This window comes from Sitodiplosis mosellana, unplaced genomic scaffold, assembly GCF_009176505.1.
Source record: "Sitodiplosis mosellana isolate CC-2019 unplaced genomic scaffold, AAFC_SMos_1.0 Smas_scaffold_6226, whole genome shotgun sequence".
Lineage (NCBI taxonomy): Eukaryota > Metazoa > Arthropoda > Insecta > Diptera > Cecidomyiidae > Sitodiplosis > Sitodiplosis mosellana.
Window position 1 is genome coordinate 22,162,490 of NW_022601467.1, and position 19,780 is coordinate 22,182,269.

Genomic DNA, 19,780 nt, shown 5'->3' on the forward strand with positions numbered 1-19,780 from the left:
GACGTTTACTCCTTTTCTCAATGTATTTCAATGTCTTTTTTGTGTTATTTTTTATGGTTTCGTTTCTTTTTATTTTAAATTTTCACCAAAATTGGCAATATTCTGGGATTGCATACAAAAATCCAGTACTACTTGAAGCATCATATTTTTGATCTTGAAATCTAGATCATTAATCATCAGGCAAGATCATTCAGGTATAAGTTATAACTATAGTCAAAAATGATTTAACCGTACTTAGAAAATGAAATTAATGAAATTGGAACGATTTCAAGTATGAACATATAAGATGCATTCTAGATTTCAAATTTATATTTAGCTCAACGAAGAAAAATGCGTATAGCTTTGAACGCACTCAATGCACTCAATCCATGACGTTTCACTGTCAAAAAGAAAACTCTCTGTTAAAGTAAAGTGTAAAATATTTGAAATTGTCTGCATATACCGAAATAGCAAAAAGGTTTGTATTTTGAAGCCACAGTTAGATACGCAAAAAAGAGCTTTCATCACTTTCATTATTATCATTGAATTAAATGTTTGTGATATTTTCAACATTTATTACCCGCTTGTATTTATTATTAGCTAGAATGCCGGCACATTTCGATCTCAACTGTGAAAAAGGAAGGAGATGAGAAGAACACTTGAAAAAACCTCCGAAAATATTTTTAGAGATAGATAATTTGATTTCATTTTTATTATACTGTTTAACTGACGACAAATGATCACAATGTATTTTTCTTTAGTATATGCTCATACAACTGAGCGCAGGCCATAAAGAACAGTCGTTGTTTCTGTGAATAGCAGCTATTGTTGCAAACGCGTCTCTTTCTCTGACATAATTGTGATCATAGTGTTCTATTAAGATTCGGTTGTCTTGAATTCAATCAACGTGAAATTGCGGAAAGACTATTGTCCAGTATTAAATAATGGGCCCGGCAAAAGTTCATCGTCAATCGGTGCTTATGTTTATACTTGCGATTTTGACGCACATTGTGTCAGCACTATTGCGAACTGTGATTCGCATCAAACAACCGAAGGCTCAGACATAGATCAATTCCAATTGCATTCAGTCAGAAATCATATATGATAAAAACAACAGTGAGACAACAACCAGAAGAAACAGAAAAAAAACGAGCGCATTTTTTCACGGAGAAGAAATTTGTTTGAGTCATACAGTTTATTTTCACACGATTTTTGTGCATAACAGGAAAAGAAAACGGTGATAAACATCATGTTTGCATTGATAAAATGTGAGAGGAAATTGGTTTTCTTGCTGTAACACGGTTTTGCTTTTATTGATTTGCTACTGTTCAGTTTTATTTTCACATTTGAATTCATTGGCCTATTGAATCACATCACACACCGATCTTGAATAATCAATCGATCATAAACGTCGATTTGTGTTCATTAAATTATTATAATATCGATCTTTCACTCGCTTTCATCACATTAAAACTTATATCATGCATATTTAATGGCATTTTGTGTGCACGCCTCAGAAACTTACTTCAATTCGTTTAACCATTACACACACGTTCCAAGTCAAGAGGTTGACGTTCGCAACCGCCGGATATTCTAATAAAAATTAATAAGACAATCTTTGTATGGAATTTTCCGTTTGTCAATCCAAAGGCTCGCTTCATCATCATCTTTGCTCTTTGTACGAATAAATGAAATTTAATTTACTTGTGTTTGCAGTGTCAAGTGTAGGATGCCAGATTGTCCACACTCAAAGGAAATCATCAACTGTGGCCGCTCAAAATTTTCGCGTAATTTTACAAAAGCAAGTGAATGAAATTCATGCAGCCGGAACGTACAAAAATGAACGAGTCATTTCATCGCCACAAAAAACCATCATCAAGATCGAGGGATCATCAAAGAGCGTTGTCAATTTTTGCGCCAATAACTATTTGGGCATGTCGGTGAGTGCAAAATCGATGAAAATTAGATGAAATTTTATCGATAAATTTCTAATCGTTTTTTTTTCTTCTTATTTTTCAGAACAACAAAGAGGTGGTTCAGTTTAGCAAGCAAATCCTCGAAAAATATGGATCCGGATTGAGCTCGGTGCGATTCATTTGCGGTACTCAAACCATTCACAAAGTACGTGATTGAATGTTGTGATTAAATTAAAGTCGAATCTCATTTTTTTCATTTCGAATAATGTTTTATTGATGGTTTCAGGATTTGGAACGGAAATTGTCGGAATTTCATGAACGTGAGGACACCATTTTGTATGCGTCATGCTTCGATGCGAATGCCGGCATTTTCGAAGCCATCCTAACACCTGAAGATGCCATTTTCTCCGATGAGCTCAATCATGCATCGATCATTGATGGCGTTCGATTGTGCAAGGCACAAAAACAACGCTATTTGCATCGAAATATGGAAGGTTTGAATTTTATTCTACGCGAGGACGGTTTCAATTTGATCAAGAATGATTTGTTGTATTTTGTCATTAGATTTGGAAGAGAAATTGCGATCATCAAATGGACGCATCAAGTTGATTGTCACGGATGGTGTATTTTCAATGGATGGAAACGTAGCACCGTTGGATAAAATTTGTGATTTAGCTGATAAATACAATGCTCTAACATTCGTCGATGACTGTCATGCCACTGGATTCTTTGGAAAGACCGGCAGGTTGGCATTTTACATTTGATAAAATAAATAACGATCAAATTGACGAATAACGATGGGAAAAAGAACATATTTGATATCAAGATTTCATTCTTTCATTCTGAACAATCATTTCAAAGCATCGGAAATACAATTTTTGTTCTGTTTTCTACAGAGGTACGGAAGAGTTCTTCAACATGAAAGGTCGTGTTGATATAATAAATTCAACACTAGGCAAAGCATTGGGTGGCGCTGCTGGTGGCTATACAACTGGCCCAAGCGAATTGATTGATTTGCTAAAACAGAAATCTCGCCCATATCTGTTTTCGAACACCTTACCGCCGGCGGTCGTGGCAAGTGCTAGCAAAGTTATCGATTTGCTGATGCATTCATCGGAATATCCGCAACGAGTTCAAAGCAATACCGAACGATTCCGTAGCAAAATGGTTGCGGCTGGTTTCACCATTTCCGGTGCTGATCACGCCATTTGCCCTGTGATGCTGGGAGAAGCAAGATTGGCTAATGTTTTCGCCGATGAAATGCTAAGTAAATACTAACCATTTATCAACAGTAATGAAACATTTCAAACCAATTTGCTCATTTTACATTTCCTTTTGTTTCCAGAGAAGGGAATATATGTGATTGGCTTCAGTTATCCGGTTGTTCCAAAGGGCAAAGCTCGTATTCGTGTTCAAATATCGGCGGCCCATACCACTGAACAAATTGACCAATGCGTTGATGCTTTCATTGAGGTCGGCCGACAATTGCAAGTGATACCATAAAAATATCGGGAAAAAGAACATTCAGAGCACAAAAAATGTTGAAACAAAGAAATGAAATGATTCCAATGAGATTGTTTTTAAAATATCATCAATGTTGTTTTGGTTTTTCAGTTTAATTATGGCCGAAATGAGATTAATAATGTACACTTTTCTTTTAATTATTCAAAGAAAAAAAATCTTCTAATTTATGTATATATCCATTAAAATTAAATAGGTTTGTTTTTCCTCATGTTTTTCCTTTTCAATTCGTTATTCAAGTGTTTTTTTGTTGTGTAAAGTCCTTGGAATTTTTCGGTTCAACATCACAAGGAATGTGTTTGTTATTCTACTTCAAAAGAACAGGTTGAATGCTGTTATGGATTTCCTGTAGCTGATCGGTTTTGCATTTTCTTTCGTTCACAATTTTTTTTGGCGATACTAAATGTTATTGTGCCCACCACTTGTTCAATGTACACTTGAGAAAAAAAAATTCTCTTCGTTTTATTTGTTTTTTTTTTATTGTACACAATTCGTCGTATTCAACGCGATGACTTCCATTTTTCTTCATTTTTTTTATTCATTTCTACAAATATTTTGGTATGAAAATTTTACATTATATTGTAAAAAACTTTTTTTTTCATTTATTATTAGTTCGAAATTCCTTATTACTTTGTGCTGTCTTAATGCCAGTTTGATAAGAATATTTGGAATGGTATTTTTTTTGTTTTATTTAGTATATAATAACTGTAAATATCTCAAAAAATAGGCAGAAACGGAACATTTTAAGGAATTCAACGATTTTCAAGGAAAAATGGAAAAAAAGAGAAATTGTATGAAATATTTATGTTTGTTTTTGTTGTTGTTGTTGTTGTTGTTGTAATATTTTAGCTGGTCATTTCTAGTGGAATGTTTTATATTAATTAAATTTATGTTTGATGAGAAAGAGGGAGAAGTTGTGGTGTGTGCGTAGATTGTAAGCTCATCGTATCATTTTTCCACTTAGTTCAGGGAACTGCTGTTTTGCAGAGTGAATTTCGTTAGTCGATTTGGTCCAATTTCTCCTACATACATGGCTGATCCATTCGGGCAAATGGCAATTGTGTGCGGATTCTCAAAACCACCCCAGTGATCGATGATTTGTTCGGTCATCGGGTCAATGGTGAAACCGCGAACTGGAATTATTTGCGATGTTGGTCCATTTATGGCGTAAACAAAGTTACCTGAAATTGTGCGTTTTTGGTCGCAATTAAATTTTTTCAATTCCGATAGGAAGCGATTTATCACCACTATAAACAGAATCTCTTAAGTAAAATGAAAAAAAAAAACCTACCAAACGCTGCAACGTCAAATACTCGACCCAAGTCAGGTTCTTGTATCGTAGCCGCTGGTGTTCCTTCGTCCAATGATGTTTTGAGTCCGGCTCTACAATTTGTAACAAGCAAATAAATTTGTTCAATTCACTAATTATCATTTGTCTACGGAGAAATTGAATTATTATTTTTTTGGACTAAAAACCCAATCGATATGGTTTAGCAATTGATCTAAATTATTTTTTTAAAATGATTTGCGTTTACCTCGGGCAAACGACGCGCATATTTTCTCTGTCTGCGATACATATCAAGTCTAAATGTTCGAGCAGGGTTAATCCATGTGGAACTTGAAGTGACAAAAATTCAGGTGGTTGTGGAATAACACGCAAAATTCGTCCAGCCGCATTGAATTTCAATATTCGATTGTTGCAGTAACCATCGGCAACAAATATCTGTTTTAGAGCGAGAATATTGTTACGTTAATCAGTTCTTGTATGTGAACGATAAATAATATCAATGTTCTATGTTGATACAAGTAATCGATGAGTAGTTATCAAGTAAATGCGTACCTCGCCCGTAGTCGCAACAGCAACAGCTGTTGGTTTACACAGTTGACTTGGTATTGAACCTGGCTGGAAGCGTCTTCCGATTGTAATGGACGGGTATCGGGATTTTGGTTTGAATTTAAACACTTGATGCAGTGCAACATCTGTCACCCATATGTTACCGTGATGGTCAATTGTCATGCCATGTGGAAAGAAGAACAACGATGCACCCCATGAATTCAATACTTTTCCATTTGCAGCGTCCAATTTTAGAATTGTATCAACATCAATTGGTCCAATGTGCGTCAACTGGTAATGATTCGTCTCATTGAATGTTCTTAATAAAAGGCAGAAAGAGAGAGAGAGAGAGAGATAGAGAGAGAGAGAGAGAGAGAGAGAGAGGGAGGAAGGGAGGTAGGTAGAGAAACATATGAGTTAATGGAGGCTGTTTGTTGATAATGGCTCACGCTATATAAATGTTGATTGGTTACTTACTCATCAGTCCAAATTCGATCAGCACGATGAAATATTACCGGATGGCCGTCGATACCAATCGAAACAGCCACCACTTGACCTAAGCGCAAATCAAGTTTTGGCCAATCAGCCACCTGATTTTGAACAGAGAACCGAACAATTATTAGAAACGAAATTCGTCCAAGCGAATCGTATGTCATTTGTCAAAAACTGACCTGTGTCGGTTTCGGTGGCATGACCGCTGGCAAATTGTCCTTCAATTTTTCATCGATGGCTGGCGAAACGGTCGTTTCAATGAAACGTTCATCGGCGTTCACGATTGGCGGTGATTCCGTTGTTGTGGTGTCCAGTTCGACCGCAGCAGCTGCTTCCGATGATATTTTCTGTTCCAACAATTGGCGAACTTCATCGAAAAATCGTTCACTAATCGCTTCAGCCTGTTGTTCGGCTTGCTGTTGTTCGTCTTGTAGAAAAGATGGCAGCGTTTCAACGAAGTTACATCGCAACGATGCACAAAGTAAAACAACAAAAATAAATTCAAGAGCCGACCCTGAAACCATTTCTCCGACAAATCGGTTTTTAACTTCCAACCAAAAATCAAGCCGAAATTGAAATTCGCACAAAACAAGTTTGAATTAAACACGGATGCTTATGGTTGAATGTAAGCGTGTGGGCCGTTTGTAAAATTTCCGAATCAAAGGAAATTGTGCTTGCGATCAAAGATTGTGGCTAACATATGCAACATTCAATTCGTTTTTATTCTTTCAAATGAATCACCAAATAGCACAAAACCACAGGCACACGTCGGTCGGTCTATCTCACAGTTGATAAGCGAATACACTTTTCTTTCGATTTTATTCAACGATTCTGATTCTCTCGCACTTTTCACGAACAATTTATTGCAACTTTAGATACACACCGCAATAAATTTGCTTTTTTTACTTCGAGTGAATCGTTTACAAAACCATAAAAACTCTGCGATGATGCTAAACTGGAAAAAAATCTCCGGAATAAAACACACACACGCAGGGAGTTGAAATTTCAGCAGCTTGTATGACTCAATTTGCTATCGATTATTGCGACATGTAAACAACTTTCGAAACATATGTTCTATGCGCTTTCGATTCTTTTGTTATTCGCTACAGTACGATATGTAATGGAAAAGAAGAAACCAGTTGGATAGAACAAAAAAAAATCCAATTCAGAAGTTTATTGTAGTATATATTATCGGCGATGTTGTGGAATCGGACGTACGCGCGCATCGAACATTGAAAAATCGTACATTGGGGATTTGTATGTTTTGTGTGTCTTTTTGAGTGTGCCTTCCTTTTTTTGTAAAATGTATTTGCGCAGAAGCTGTCGCTGCATATTGATTAATTCTCTTCTCGTGTTTGACATGATATGACGATTTCCACAAGTTTTGAGTGTTGTCGTCGGATACGACGACGACGACGACGACGACGACGGCGAAATATTCTTACGTGCACATATAAAATGCTTGCGACAACGCAAAAGCATAGAAAACAAAGTATAACGATAAGTGTTCAGCAAACCAACACAACAGACGCAGTAACTATTGTGTGTATTTTGTTTGTTCGTTGGTTGGTTCGTTCGTGCGGCCGCTTTGAATCATTCATGAGAATTTGTGAGATGAGATGAGAGAGAGAGAGAGGGAGAGAGGGGAAAAATGGAAGACGAATAAGAAAATAAGAGCATTCATTCTATATTATGAGTAGGCTGGCAGCAAATCACCACCCATTAACACAATCAATTTTTGGATTGATTACGATGATGCTTCATGTCGACTTTTGTCTTCATTGAATAAATTATCCGAATATTTGTCGATTTCATTGAAAAATTTCGTCGTTGGCAAGAGGAGAATCTTCAAGAAGAAAGTTTTGATATGGAAAGGCACAACCATGTAGATTTACAACGCAAAACCGATGAATGAATTAAACGAAAAATTCTTGGGAAATAATTACGTTTGTCACAAACGAAATTCCAAGAAAATTAACGCGAATTTATTACAATTGCCATGGAAAGAATTGTGTATTCGTAGTAATTGTATCCAGCCTAATGATACGGACGAAGAAAGAAAGAAAAAAATAGTGGGCAAAACACATACACCGATGTAGAATATGAAGATGCCAGAATCAACAATGAGACCAACCAAGGAATATAGGCGTTTGGAACGGTTTAATTTATCGGCCCATGCCGAAGTAATTGTGAGGATTGAGAAAGAAACGTCGGCTTTTGCATGACGAGATCATAACAAGCATTCCGGTATTGTAATTACTATTAATTTACATCCTTGTGTATACAACGTTCAACCGTATTCATTACACTTCTTTTTTTTCCCAACAAACACATTCGGAGCGACATTATTCCACATGCAGCACACGCCTTTAAACTGTCTTCAATCAAATGCGATTTGCATCAATCATCAATGGAACGACTGCATCGTGTCATTGGATTTAATAGAATTGAATTACCCATATTCATCATATGTATATACACACATCGTTGTTCTATCGTTTTCATTCAGAAACGAGAGAAGAAATAAAACATATACAGCCACCGTTTTTGTTCTCTTCTTTTCCTTCCTCTGAAATGTACGCCGTATGCATTAATCAGGTTGAGCTTTTGATATTGAACAAAATATGTTTTATTTGTATTAATCCGTTTATTATGTCACCAAATCAACACAGATATAACATTGAATTAGCTCAAGAATGCAATGGATAATAATTGTCGATAGATAAGAGTATTTTGTGTTTAATCGCAAGAAATGTCGCGAATATCTCATTTTCTTCTTCTTTTTCGAAATGAATTCCTCTATGCTCTTAGTAAACCCCATTTTCTGCTTAAATTGTCGTTATTTCTCTTGCTTCTCGTTATTCTCGATTGCATTCAAGTGGCCCATCAAAATTATGTCTATTTTAACAATAAATGTAGCGGCGATTTGTTGAGAATAAATGGTGTCGCAAGGAAGAGTATTGAACGAGAATAATAAAAGCGCGTGTCCTAGGTCTCACAAATGATTGCACTAAAACCATCATTCTCATCTCTGGCTGACCTTTTTCATGATTCACTTTTTATTGTTGCTCATTCTGTTTGTTCTTTCATTTTAATTTGCACTCACGCGATGCTACAGTTTGCGCTACGTTGCCGCTATTCTCAACAAATCAATGAAAATTGTATAACTTAGTAAGATACAACAGAAAAAAATCCGCTTCATTTTTATTATTATTATTCGACTAACTGAACTGTTTTTTTTCTCGCTATATTTTTGGGTTTTTACTACGTTATTGCAACGTTTCCACTGTACTATATAACAACATTCAATATACAATATGTTTTTTTTTTGCAAACACCATGTCAAAAAGGCTTCGAAACTGACATTTTCCGTCGCCCATCGATCAATTTACTTAAATAAATTTCATATATAATATTTATATTTCATTTTCATTCGTACAGACATTTTTTTCATAAAGCTTATGTTTGGGTTGTCCATTTTGTCTCCGTTCGGCAGAATTGTGCCTGCGCCTTTTTCTCCCACTCATTACGAGACATACTTTATGAACATATGACTTTACAACATTCTCTATAATAATAACTTCTAATAAAAAAGGTCTTTTATATTGTATTGTGTGTTGTCTTTTCATTGGAAGCCCTTAGAAATTAGAAGAAGACTCTCGTATGTATTGGTTTCATTTTCCAATATTAACCAAAATAAAAGTACACATCTTACTTCCGGAATGAACGGTGGAGCATCAGTCATAGTTTGATGCTTTTTGATTTTTTTTTCTATCTAGTTTGAATTTATATGCATATTCAATTGGTTTACAATGTGTGTAGGCCATTTTGATAGTAACAAAAGGAATAATTTTTTTAATTTTCCTCTCTTTTGGAAATGATCATGTGCGTTTTTGGCTTGCAGACACAGAAAAATCATTTAAATTGTCGCCAAAAAATCGATTTTGATTTGATTGAGTTACACATTTCGATCAAACCGTAGGCCAATCAATACATTTTAATTTCGGCTATGGTTTTTTGATTATTAGTTCAGCAACTTTCGAAGTTTTTAAAAATTGGGCAAGGATTTTCTGTTTGCTAGGAACCTTATTTGCCAATATGTTGGTATCGTTTTGATTTTCGCTTAACGCTAAATTAAGGGCAGTATTAAATTTCGTGTCAATTTCCATTTGCCTACAATCGCTTCCGCTGTCTTTCTCCCTTTCTTTCTTTCTTCCTGTCTTTTTTACCTATCTCCATACCCGGAACATTGGTTTGGTTTGGTTTGTGAATGAATGTTTTTGTGTTGCATGTATGAGTGTTTGTGATGTGATGCCAAACCGGAGGTGTTTACTTCGGAATGTGCTTGTTTCGTGTGTTTCACACACGATTTGGATGCTTTGATCAGGGAACCCAATCCCATGCCGGTTGTGTCCAGATGTATCCAGTGTTTGTCATGGTGCAGTATGCGTTATAATATCGTCCAGGCGATCGACAGTACGAATAAACAGGGCACTTGCAACGGAACAACTGTTGAAATTCCTCTTTACACACTTCATTCCACCAGCACACCCGCTGTTAATGAAAAATATCACATGAAAAATCATAAACCTTCAATCATGCACTAATTTGCCATAAAAAAAATTGTAAAATCTCCTCACCTCTGTCAAGTATCCACGAACGCTTTGATCCGAATAGCTGCGCTTCACCAGTCGCGATTCAATGCATCCAACCAAACAAATTATGGCCAACAATCGAATCATCTAAAGTAACAGAAGGAGGAAAAAAAAACACACGTATGAAGCTTTTTTCATTCATCAAAACCAACGACAGAAAAATAAGAACAGATTTGGGTTTGTCACTCACCATTTGATACATGATGTTTTAGTTGTTGTTCTTCTTTTTTTTTAAATGAAAAACTAAAGTCAAATGTTAGTCGGAAAGAAATGAAAAACCAATGGTAAAAATCACACCAAACAAATATGTTGATACTTTTTTTGTATGTCGCTTCCGAAAGCTCAATAAATTTTCGTTGTATATGTGTGTTCGCCCCGCGAATTTTCACCAATTTATTGTTATTGCGAGCAATTTGTGTATGAAAACTTATTTGGGTAAATTTAGTGGTATTGTTTTTATTTCAAAGTTCATGTACATAGTAGTATATTGGAGAGTGCAAAGAGTGAGAGCAATCAACAAGCGATTTTGAGCGAGAAGGAGAAATTGTGTTGTGTACATGTGGTTTGATGTCTTGTTTTGCATGTGCGAAAACGAGATTTACAGATGTTTCAGTCTTTTTTCCAATTCATTCGGTCGCAAAACTTTACACATCTTCTTTCTATGATGCGACCGAAATGCGGACGTGGGTGTTGTTGTTATATGCGCAGCGATGACGTTAATGCGTTGTAAATTTCGTTGACATACGCAGCCAACACAACCAAATGACAACCGAATTTCAAACGGTTTTCATTCCGGCTCGTCTGAATGCGTTACAATCTGTTTACGTTTCGTTTTTGTTTGTTTGTTGATTTATGAATGCGCGATGCGTGATGATCGAACATTCGAGCACAACCTTTTTCGCGGTGAGTCAAACAAGTGTGCATGTCCACCAAGATAATTATGATGATGATGAGAGCAAGAGAAAATGAAGAGCAGCAATGAAAGCATTCCAAACAGATGACAAGGCAAAACCAATTACACGTTCAAACTGAAGGTTCACACCGTTTTACATCAGAGAATTTCGAAGTTACTTTTATTTCACCTCTATTTATAGGTGGCAGTTTATTTTTAGCCAACAAAATGTACTGAATTAAACTTTCATCATTAGCAATTTCTAGAAATATTTCATCTTCATTTTTTCGGTGTGTATATGTGTGTTTGTATTTTGTTTTGAATATGACCGCAAGTAATGATGTGATGCGAATGAAAACAGCCACCCAAGAAATGTAAAATGATGACTAATATGAAAACGGTGTTTGATTCAGCCGCTGACGAGAGCTGCCGAGCATCAGCAGGCTGAAAAAAGCATGATTACACAGATCGCGCGCGCAAAAACACATAGCCCACACGGTGTCAGTCGTTCTGTTTTTAGAATGCGTCGGAAAAAATTGAAAATTCATAACGATATATAAATTGGCGGTGAGAACGAAAATTCAAGTAGTATTTGATTCTCATTCAAAGCTTAAACACTCAAAAATATCAAACAGTAAGTGATTTCACTACGATACAGTTTCTTCCGCTAGTTTTATGTTTCTTCGTTTCCGAATCGAAAATAGAAAGAATTTCATTGAATAAATTGGTGGCAGTTCTTGTTCAGAGAGAGAGATATAGAAAAACCCCAGTGCTCTTCAAATACAGTTGTTTCATTGTGAATTGTTTTGTTTTCCCATAGAAATGTCGATTGTTCCGCTTTCTTTCCGCGACTGGTGGGATGACTTTGATCGCCCATTCCGTTCATCACGCTTGTTGGACCAAGAATTTGGCACTGGATTGCGTCGTGACGATTTACTCTCCTCATTCTGGAATCCAACACCATCGGTGCTCCGCAGTGGATACGTTCGCCCATGGAGAACAAATAACTTGAAACGCGAAGGTTCAGGATCAACATTGAACGTTGACAACGACAAATTCCAAGTCATTTTGGACGTTCAACAATTTACACCAAACGAAATTACCGTTAAGACCACAGACAAATTCGTTGTTGTTGAAGGCAAACACGAAGAAAAAGCTGATGAGCACGGGTAAGTGCAATTGCATTGCAACCATAACACTTTCAACGAAGCCAAATTTGCAAATCATCTAATCATATGCCAATTTCTTTTTTTCAAATTTTAGCTACATTTCACGACAGTTCACACGTCGTTATAACTTGCCAGCCAACACGAGCCCCAACGATGTTCAATCATCATTGTCCTCAGACGGTGTCCTGACCATCACAGCTGCCCGCAAACCAGTGGAACCAGTCAACACAGAACGCGTTGTGCCAATCACACAAACCGGCCCATCAAAGAAAGAAGAAGAAGCAAAGAAAGAAGCCGCCAGCGAAAGCTCAAAAGTTGAATAAATTCTTAACCAAGCATCTGAACAACTTACGTATTTGAAACCATTATTTTCAGGTTGGGCTACCATAGAGTGTCATAATATCAATAAGCCTTGTTATTGTGTGGAGGCTTAGAACATGTAAATTATGGTCAAAATTGTTTCAATTTTTTTAAATCTATGTTTAGGACTTTTATAAAAGAAAACAAAAACATGCACAATCATTTTTTATGAAAATATACACAATCAAATAGATCAAAACAAAGTCGTTTATATTGAATTTTTGGCACAAAAAAACCCCAACACCACCACCAAGAACTGACGAATGGGAAAATTAAACAACATTCCATTGGTGGATCGATGGTTAGTAGCTTGACAGACGAATAGAATAATTATTGACATAACTTTCAGCAACTCTGATTTCTTCACTCCACAAGCAAACGGCTGAAATTCCTATCGCCACCAACACAATACTCAATTCGATATTATTTTTCGAGTCCATTGGTGGCGAAATTCCAACGGAACGACTCAATCGGACGAATGTAAACACGATAGGTGGTGTCCAAATGATAAATTGGATGCTTGCCAACGTAAACAAAAGGTGTTCCTCATTGCATTACTCGACATTTTTTCTGCATACAAAATATTTATCGGACGAAAAACGCCCAAACTTATGCTATCAACATTGAAAATAACGTTGCAATACCTTCCATTGACCTTCTTCAATTTAGTGGACTTTGCCATAAAAATTTGCTTTGATCGTATCATTCGATTGGTTGAAGCGCATTTGCTCAAATTGGCATTGACATTTTTTTGCCCATTTTATGAATGAAATCAGAAATGACGAATTAAGCAGTAAAAATAATCACTCGAAAATACACCACGACTAGTATCACTTGAACACAAAAAGAAGAAATAACGTTCACATTTGAAGACACACAAAAATATTGAAAAAGTAAAAACAAAAACGACGACCAAATGGAATATTTAAAAAGTTTATTTGAAATGAGCTCAAAATATAAATACTTGATAACTCTTTGTTTTATTTTCCCGGAATCACAATGTGTATGGAATGCATAAAATAAAGCGCCATCTGTGCCATGATTCTTTTGTTCGTATAAGTCCAATGTATTCAATTTGAACGCTCGGAAAACGTTCAAACGTTCAACATCATCATTCCATATAGTATTGCATAGTTCATTTTCCATAGACTTGGTGGCGCTTATATTGTGACAAACGTCAAAGCATAGGATTGTATACATTACATATTGTGATTCCGATTTTCCTAAATGTCACCGTTCCTGTTCATCTCAATATTATCCGTAAACAATCAAATGCAACCAAGCGCAAATTACGTATGAAATTAAGCATATGTCTGTTTAATTAGATCAGCACCTTTTTCTCCAACCATCAAAGTAGCTGCATTGATATTTCCGGATACGGTGTTTGGCATTCTAGAAAATTCAGATATATATGACAGATTTTTAATGGATTGAATTAAAAATGGTGTGTATTAAACACTCATGAGACTTACATTGAAGCGTCGACTACTCTCAAGTTGCTAATCCCTCGAACGTTCAATTGGTGATCAACAACTGCCGTCGGATCCGTGGCAAAATTTCCCATTTTGCAAGTGCCAGCTGCATGATATGTGGAAGCAGTTAGGTATCTTATGTAACATCGATAGAAATCATCTGAGCCACGACCAAGCGCATTACATTCTGGAATCGGCAAATCAACAAATTGGCCACCCCCGTTCTTGTACGCAGTCGTATTGAGATAAGAGACTTGCAGTTTCACCACTCGCAACATTGCTTCCATATCCTCTACTTCGTTGAAGTACCTTGGATTTATGATTGGATAATCCTTCGGTGAGGCGCTTGATAATTTGATAACACCACGAGATTTTTGATGCAGCTGAATTGGACTTACAATAGCTAGATCATGACTTTTGATTTCATTGAGTAAAGCTTGTTTTATTTCATCGGTATAACTGTACTTTTCTAGGACGAGTTCCAGTGCTGATGTTGAATTTGATGGAATATAAAGGAAACCGATTTGAAAGTCGGGCACTCCAGTGCCATTGACCGAATTTATGAAACCACATAACCGTGATACTGCAATTGAAGCCAATGGACCGCTCTTACTAGTTACATATTTATAAATACTATCAAGTTGAGCTGTAGCTGGTATGGCTGTTGGGTTGAATTTAAACCAAAGAAATATGATTGGATGATCCCAAAGATTTTCTCCAACCGCTACATTGCTTTCAATCGGAATGCCCAGCTTTTTCAATCGCTTTTCTGGCCCAATTCCAGATAGAAGCAATAAATGAGGGCTCATCACTGCTCCAGCTGAAACAATCACCTCTTTTCGTGCAATTGCTTTGAATTTGTGAACGCCCATTCCATTATACACCAACTTCACACCATACGCCCGCTTATTTTTTATCAGAATCTTTTCTGCGAACGTATGTTTCATGATATGTAGATTTTTTCGATCCTTCGCTGGAATCAAGAACGCTTTGGCAGCACTCTGTCGAGTTCCATTGTAATAATATCCTTGCACTTTCACATAGCCCAAACCTTCATCGGAATTTATGTCAGCAATATGTTTGTTACCCGACTCAACGGCAGCATCTAAGAACATTTGTTGAAATGATTCCGATCCATCCACGCTGAAGGAATCAACATTCAATGGGCCATTGGCGCTGTGATATTTTCCATTATCGTAGCTCACGAATGTAGAATTGTGATTGTGTTCCCATTTTTTGAAGTATGGTAAAACGCTTTCGTAGTCCCAACCAGGAATGCCTTGATTCGACCAACCATCGAAATCGGCCTTATTTCCACGGACATAGACCATTAGATTTATAGCAGACGTACCACCAAGTGTCTTTCCTTGCGGCCAACCGCACCCTATATATTTTTGAGCCTTACATACTGAATTTGAGCTTGTACGGAATTGCCAATCAATTTTCGTTTTCTCGGTGGCTAGTGACATACTTGGAATCTGAAATCGAATTTGCTGCTGATTGATATATGTTAATTAGATGAAGACAGATCTTCTGTACCTCCGATTCTATTGGTGGATTTCCTCCAGCTTCAACCAATAAAACTTTCCAATTCGGGTTTTCACTTAATCGACTTGCGACCACTGATCCACCCGACCCTGCGCCGATCACAATGAAATCGTAGACGCCAAGACCTTGAAAGCATTTGGGAAGAAATGGACTTCAATTAGAAGGGAAAGAACATTTTAACCGTCATAACCAAATTGTTTGCTGTCAAACTTTGTCTCGCTCACGCCAACTGTCACACTGACTCGTTCGTGTACGAATTGCTGTTAGCGTAAAAGAGACGTTGTTCGCAGTGGACTCAGTTTAGATGTTCTTTGGTCACATATTCTGTATTTGCCATATACATACTCAACATGAAATACCTTTTTTCACTGCAATTTTCCCATAGTCTCGTGGCCACATTTCAGCAGGTGAAATGGCATATTGGGCGGTTATAATTGTTTGAATCAAACTAAGAAAAATTTGTGCTCCTGTTCCAACACTTTGCACACTGCACTGCGATGAAAGTATATTTTGATGACACGACATCATCGACTCTTTCTTAATCCAACGGAGAAATAAATTGCCCTATAAGAAACGAAGGTTCTGATGAAGTACAGAGAAACACTGTTCTAATGAAATGCGTGTTCAAATAAATCAGCTTTTATACTCAATTATTCAAGTGTGCTACCGATTTGATTAAAACGTTACTGCACTCAATTTGGTTTCGTATAGCCAGATTTTTGATGTTGTTTATTTGAACTGATAACATATTTTGTTTCAAATATCACATTTACTTAGCCACCATGAACGATCTGTTTAAATATATGCAGGTTTGCCACTCAATTTCGAAAAAACAAATATAGCTGAAAAAGCTGAAATTTCGACTCAAATAGCTACAAAAATAGCTGACCAATAAAACACCAAAATTGGATTAGTGGATGCAATCTAGTTCGTTGACATTTTGTCTTCTGTTTTTCTATGTTATTTGACAAATTTACGCAATGATGAATCATGTCTACAGTTTTTGTTTGGTTTTTTGATGAATGATAAGAAACAATCTCATGATTTCATCGATAATAATCCTTTATGTCTTTTAACATGAGCAATTCATGTGTTTTCTGTTTTTATCAGTGTCCATTTGCTGCGTTAGTGCACTATACCCTTTATTTTTAACATTAACTGTGGCTGATTAAACAGAAACACTTCGAATTTGCTATGATGGACTAAAGTACAGATAAACCTTAGCACTAGCAATCTGTGCCATTTTTCATCAGGCGTCTCCACTCGCATTGAGTTTGTATTGTAAATGTTAAGGTGCGTGCAATGCCCTTCAATGTAAAAAACAATACAAGTGGAGATACACGGGATTTATCTGTACTTTTTTTAAGTTGGACATTTTTGTCATCGAACCACCCGTTGGATAAGCTAAAACTGTTCGAATGTTTTCGGATATCTTTAAATCTGTCAAAATAACAGATTAGAAATTATGCACGATCCTTACCAACCTTTCTTAAATCTCTATAGCTCTTCGCACTACTTTTATAGGCATGGATATTTTTGAACCTTCATAAATCTTAACAAATCTTAAATCCCGTGTCTAACGCCCGGTATCAAACTGAACTGTTCGAGCCGGTCTGGACAGAATTTTCTTATCTTTGAACTCATTGCTAAAAGACAACTCAACTCAATAATATGAAGTTTGGCGTAGAATACTGATTTTAATTCGAACCGTTATATGCATTGATTTGTGACAGTTTCAAAGAAATTCAGAAATCTTTGCTGTTAAGGTAGGTACAAAGTTCCCCGTGAAATGAAAAAATTTCTCCGGTGAAATTTTCACAGGTGATATTTGTATGGTTGTTTTTTTATTCTTGAATTGCAAGCATAATGATTTTTGATGTATGAAACAGTTAACTCCCTCCAATATCAACACAACACATGAACAAATTTGAATTTTGTGCAAAATGCACGCGGAACTTTTTTCACGATCGTGTTTAGACAAAACACATAGAAGAATGAACTCAAAAACCAAATTGGTTCATGTGTCGTGTTGATATTGGAATGAGTTAGCTGTTTTATACATCAAAAACAGGCCAACGAGGACTGAATTCGATGATGCATTGCGGCCTATAGAAACAAATTTGAGATACAGATTTTTGCATACCACCCTAAAATTGTATGCTCTTTCCATTTTCAATTAGAAAATGATATGTTAATAACGTATTTTTTCGAGAAAAATTACTATTTTCTTCAACTTTTCTGATTTTTCAAAACATTCTGGCCGAGCCAAATGATATTTTTGTACGAAATTCATGTAGTCTCACTAAAAGGACATCAATACCTTTCAAATAGGCCAATAATTATGTAGTTGTGATCAAAAATACGCACGCAATAGCCTAAGATATGACCGTCTTGCCATAGTAGGAATTTTCGGCCAAAAATTCGCCGATGGCCAAAACTTTGGCATAGAGGCCGAATTCAGAAAAGTGCTTCCTAAATTTTCGATAGATCTTGGCCCCAGCAATACGTGATTAAAATATTGGCACGCAATTCTTTACACCCTGTATATTTAAAATTCAACATCATGATTAATGGGCATTCATGGGCAATTAATTCATTTTTGGATGTGGGAAGAGATCCGTAAGAAGGCAAAATTACAACTATTTGATTTATTTCATAGAACAAAAGCAGATTTTAATTCAGAATCAATGGACACGTTGGCGGAAAACTCGAAACCATTTCAAAACGTAGCTTCTAAGTTCATTATACAACAGTGGCAAATCATAATCGATATCTTCACCAAATGAATAACATTGAGGAAAAATCAAATATTATGCACAATTTTATGATATTCCAATATCTTGTTTAATGTATGTAATAATATGATGCAAAATTGACACAAATTCCACTATTTCTTTACAAATTTAAGAAAATTTTCCTTACCTTGGCCATAAGTACCTTGAACACCTATGAAATTCATGATCAATTTCATGAACATTCACGAAATGGATACAAATCAGCACAGCAGAATAAGCGCATATTGATTTGATTTTTTCATGCTAGAAATAAATACAAAAGATGTAAAGTTGTATTCCCCACGGATTCGGAAGTGAACTCAACAATTTCAGCAGGAATATGCATCAGCTGCACCACTATAGTATTTCATTAAATGAAGTTTAAATTGAAAGTCAAACGTCGAATTGAAATGCCTCGATTATTTTAATACAAATTTGAAGGTTTATTAAAAATGCATTCGAATCATATTTGTTGTTTTTTGTTGTGGTTTTCATTCGTTATTTTAAATGTTTCTGTTTATCCGCGATCGTTTTCTTATTTGATAGAAAGCGTTCGTTTCTTTTATGAATTAGGCCACAGGCCAGGTTCATCTACTCCACAGGATTCACTTCCTTTTTGTGGTTCAAATCATTCATTTCTTATTTTTATTCGCCGTGGATCAAACATTTTTTCATATTTTATGTTCTTAACTGCTTTATTTTTTCGATCAATCCAGTTCAGATGAAAAGAAAATTATTTCCAAGAAAATTCATGTACGGTTACAAATATTCGCTTGTTTTAGTTCCTTTTGGTGTGTTTGTACATTCTTGATGTAGTATTCTGGAAAAATTTATTTGTTACGTGAATTTCGAGGTGCTGAATCTAGGTGCTCTTTCACATCAATGCTGTCCATTTTCACGATTTCCATTTTGTCGAATGTAAGAAATCACTTTGAAAGAGAATATTTTGTTGTAGAGTGTAGACAGAATTTGGGCATTTGTTCATAAAACAAAACATATAATGACAGTTCCTTCAGGATGACATGGCGACGCATGTGCGTTTATTTTGTGTTTGGTGAGGAAATAGCATGAAGTCAGTAGAGGGTTTAATAACAATTTGAGAAAATCTTGCTTACCCATGGCCTTCAATTTCAGACCAGGAACACCCATGAGTTTTATGATTATTTTC

At 36.0% G+C, this 19,780-nt stretch overlaps 5 protein-coding genes across 6 annotated transcripts; 2 read left to right on the plus strand and 3 right to left on the minus strand.

Moving 5' to 3' along the window:
- The first annotated feature begins 395 nt into the window (after positions 1 to 395).
- LOC129578368 (2-amino-3-ketobutyrate coenzyme A ligase, mitochondrial) lies at positions 396 to 3,627 on the plus strand. 2 transcript variants are annotated; one of them, XM_055466795.1, is made up of 7 exons: positions 396 to 457; positions 1,696 to 1,919; positions 1,999 to 2,100; positions 2,182 to 2,389; positions 2,460 to 2,640; positions 2,792 to 3,162; positions 3,241 to 3,627. In XM_055466795.1, the coding sequence occupies exons 2-7, from the start codon at positions 1,914 to 1,916 to the stop codon at positions 3,396 to 3,398; spliced, it is 1,026 nt and encodes a 341-aa protein (XP_055322770.1). In that variant the 5' UTR covers positions 396 to 457; positions 1,696 to 1,913; the 3' UTR covers positions 3,399 to 3,627. The 2 variants fall into 2 exon arrangements, with proteins under 2 accessions (XP_055322770.1, XP_055322769.1); XM_055466794.1 differs by lacking the exon at positions 396 to 457 and adding an exon at positions 587 to 1,247.
- Positions 3,491 to 7,211, minus strand: LOC129578367 (peptidyl-alpha-hydroxyglycine alpha-amidating lyase 2). Its single transcript, XM_055466793.1, has 6 exons — positions 5,922 to 7,211; positions 5,728 to 5,840; positions 5,257 to 5,569; positions 4,952 to 5,139; positions 4,708 to 4,799; positions 3,491 to 4,597 (listed from the first exon to the last, which is right to left on the minus strand). The coding sequence occupies exons 1-6, from the start codon at positions 6,264 to 6,266 to the stop codon at positions 4,377 to 4,379; spliced, it is 1,272 nt and encodes a 423-aa protein (XP_055322768.1). The 5' UTR covers positions 6,267 to 7,211; the 3' UTR covers positions 3,491 to 4,376.
- A 1,158-nt stretch (positions 7,212 to 8,369) lies between these two features.
- On the minus strand, positions 8,370 to 11,284 carry LOC129578369 (uncharacterized). Its single transcript, XM_055466796.1, has 3 exons — positions 10,588 to 11,284; positions 10,383 to 10,484; positions 8,370 to 10,296 (listed from the first exon to the last, which is right to left on the minus strand). Exons 1-3 carry the CDS (start codon positions 10,597 to 10,599, stop codon positions 10,126 to 10,128), a joined length of 285 nt encoding a protein of 94 aa, XP_055322771.1. The 5' UTR covers positions 10,600 to 11,284; the 3' UTR covers positions 8,370 to 10,125.
- A 484-nt stretch (positions 11,285 to 11,768) lies between these two features.
- Positions 11,769 to 13,021, plus strand: LOC129578370 (protein lethal(2)essential for life). Its single transcript, XM_055466797.1, has 4 exons — positions 11,769 to 11,923; positions 12,110 to 12,458; positions 12,553 to 12,772; positions 12,834 to 13,021. Exons 2-4 carry the CDS (start codon positions 12,112 to 12,114, stop codon positions 12,846 to 12,848), a joined length of 582 nt encoding a protein of 193 aa, XP_055322772.1. The 5' UTR covers positions 11,769 to 11,923; positions 12,110 to 12,111; the 3' UTR covers positions 12,849 to 13,021.
- Positions 13,022 to 13,121: 100 nt separating this feature from the next.
- On the minus strand, positions 13,122 to 19,761 carry LOC129577755 (glucose dehydrogenase [FAD, quinone]-like). The gene is made up of 6 exons (XM_055465265.1): positions 19,728 to 19,761; positions 18,761 to 18,784; positions 18,345 to 18,378; positions 15,830 to 15,989; positions 14,291 to 15,768; positions 13,122 to 14,210 (listed from the first exon to the last, which is right to left on the minus strand). The coding sequence occupies exons 1-6, from the start codon at positions 19,759 to 19,761 to the stop codon at positions 14,120 to 14,122; spliced, it is 1,821 nt and encodes a 606-aa protein (XP_055321240.1). The 3' UTR covers positions 13,122 to 14,119.
- Between the last annotated feature and the right edge of the window lie 19 nt (positions 19,762 to 19,780).

Bases quoted from the DNA above. Each gene is read 5' to 3' on its own strand.
- LOC129577755 (XM_055465265.1), bottom strand. From the start codon at position 19,761: ATGGGTGTTCCTGGTCTGAAATTGAAGGCCATGG. The intron at 15,990-18,344 runs GTATTGCTGGGG...TTCTAATTGAAG, and splicing joins CGTGCCAATATTTTAATCAC to TCCATTTCTTCCCAAATGCT. The intron at 14,211-14,290 runs GTAAGTCTCATG...TGAATTTTCTAG, and splicing joins AGAGTAGTCGACGCTTCAAT to AATGCCAAACACCGTATCCG.
- LOC129578367 (XM_055466793.1), bottom strand. From the start codon at position 6,266: ATGGTTTCAGGGTCGGCTCTTGAATTTATTTTTGTTGTTTTACTTTGT. The intron at 5,140-5,256 runs GTACGCATTTAC...GCTCTAAAACAG, and splicing joins CTGTTGCGACTACGGGCGAG to ATATTTGTTGCCGATGGTTA. The intron at 4,800-4,951 runs GTAAACGCAAAT...TACAAATTGTAG, and splicing joins ATGCGCGTCGTTTGCCCGAG to AGCCGGACTCAAAACATCAT.
- LOC129578368 (XM_055466794.1), top strand. The intron at 2,641-2,791 runs GTTGGCATTTTA...TGTTTTCTACAG, and splicing joins TTCTTTGGAAAGACCGGCAG to AGGTACGGAAGAGTTCTTCA. The intron at 3,163-3,240 runs GTAAATACTAAC...TTTTGTTTCCAG, and splicing joins TTTCGCCGATGAAATGCTAA to AGAAGGGAATATATGTGATT.
- LOC129578370 (XM_055466797.1), top strand. From the start codon at position 12,112: ATGTCGATTGTTCCGCTTTCTTTCCGCGACTGGTGGGATGACTTTGAT. The intron at 12,459-12,552 runs GTAAGTGCAATT...TTCAAATTTTAG, and splicing joins GAAAAAGCTGATGAGCACGG to CTACATTTCACGACAGTTCA.
- LOC129578369 (XM_055466796.1), bottom strand. The intron at 10,297-10,382 runs GTGAGGAGATTT...TTTCATTAACAG, and splicing joins TTCGTGGATACTTGACAGAG to CGGGTGTGCTGGTGGAATGA.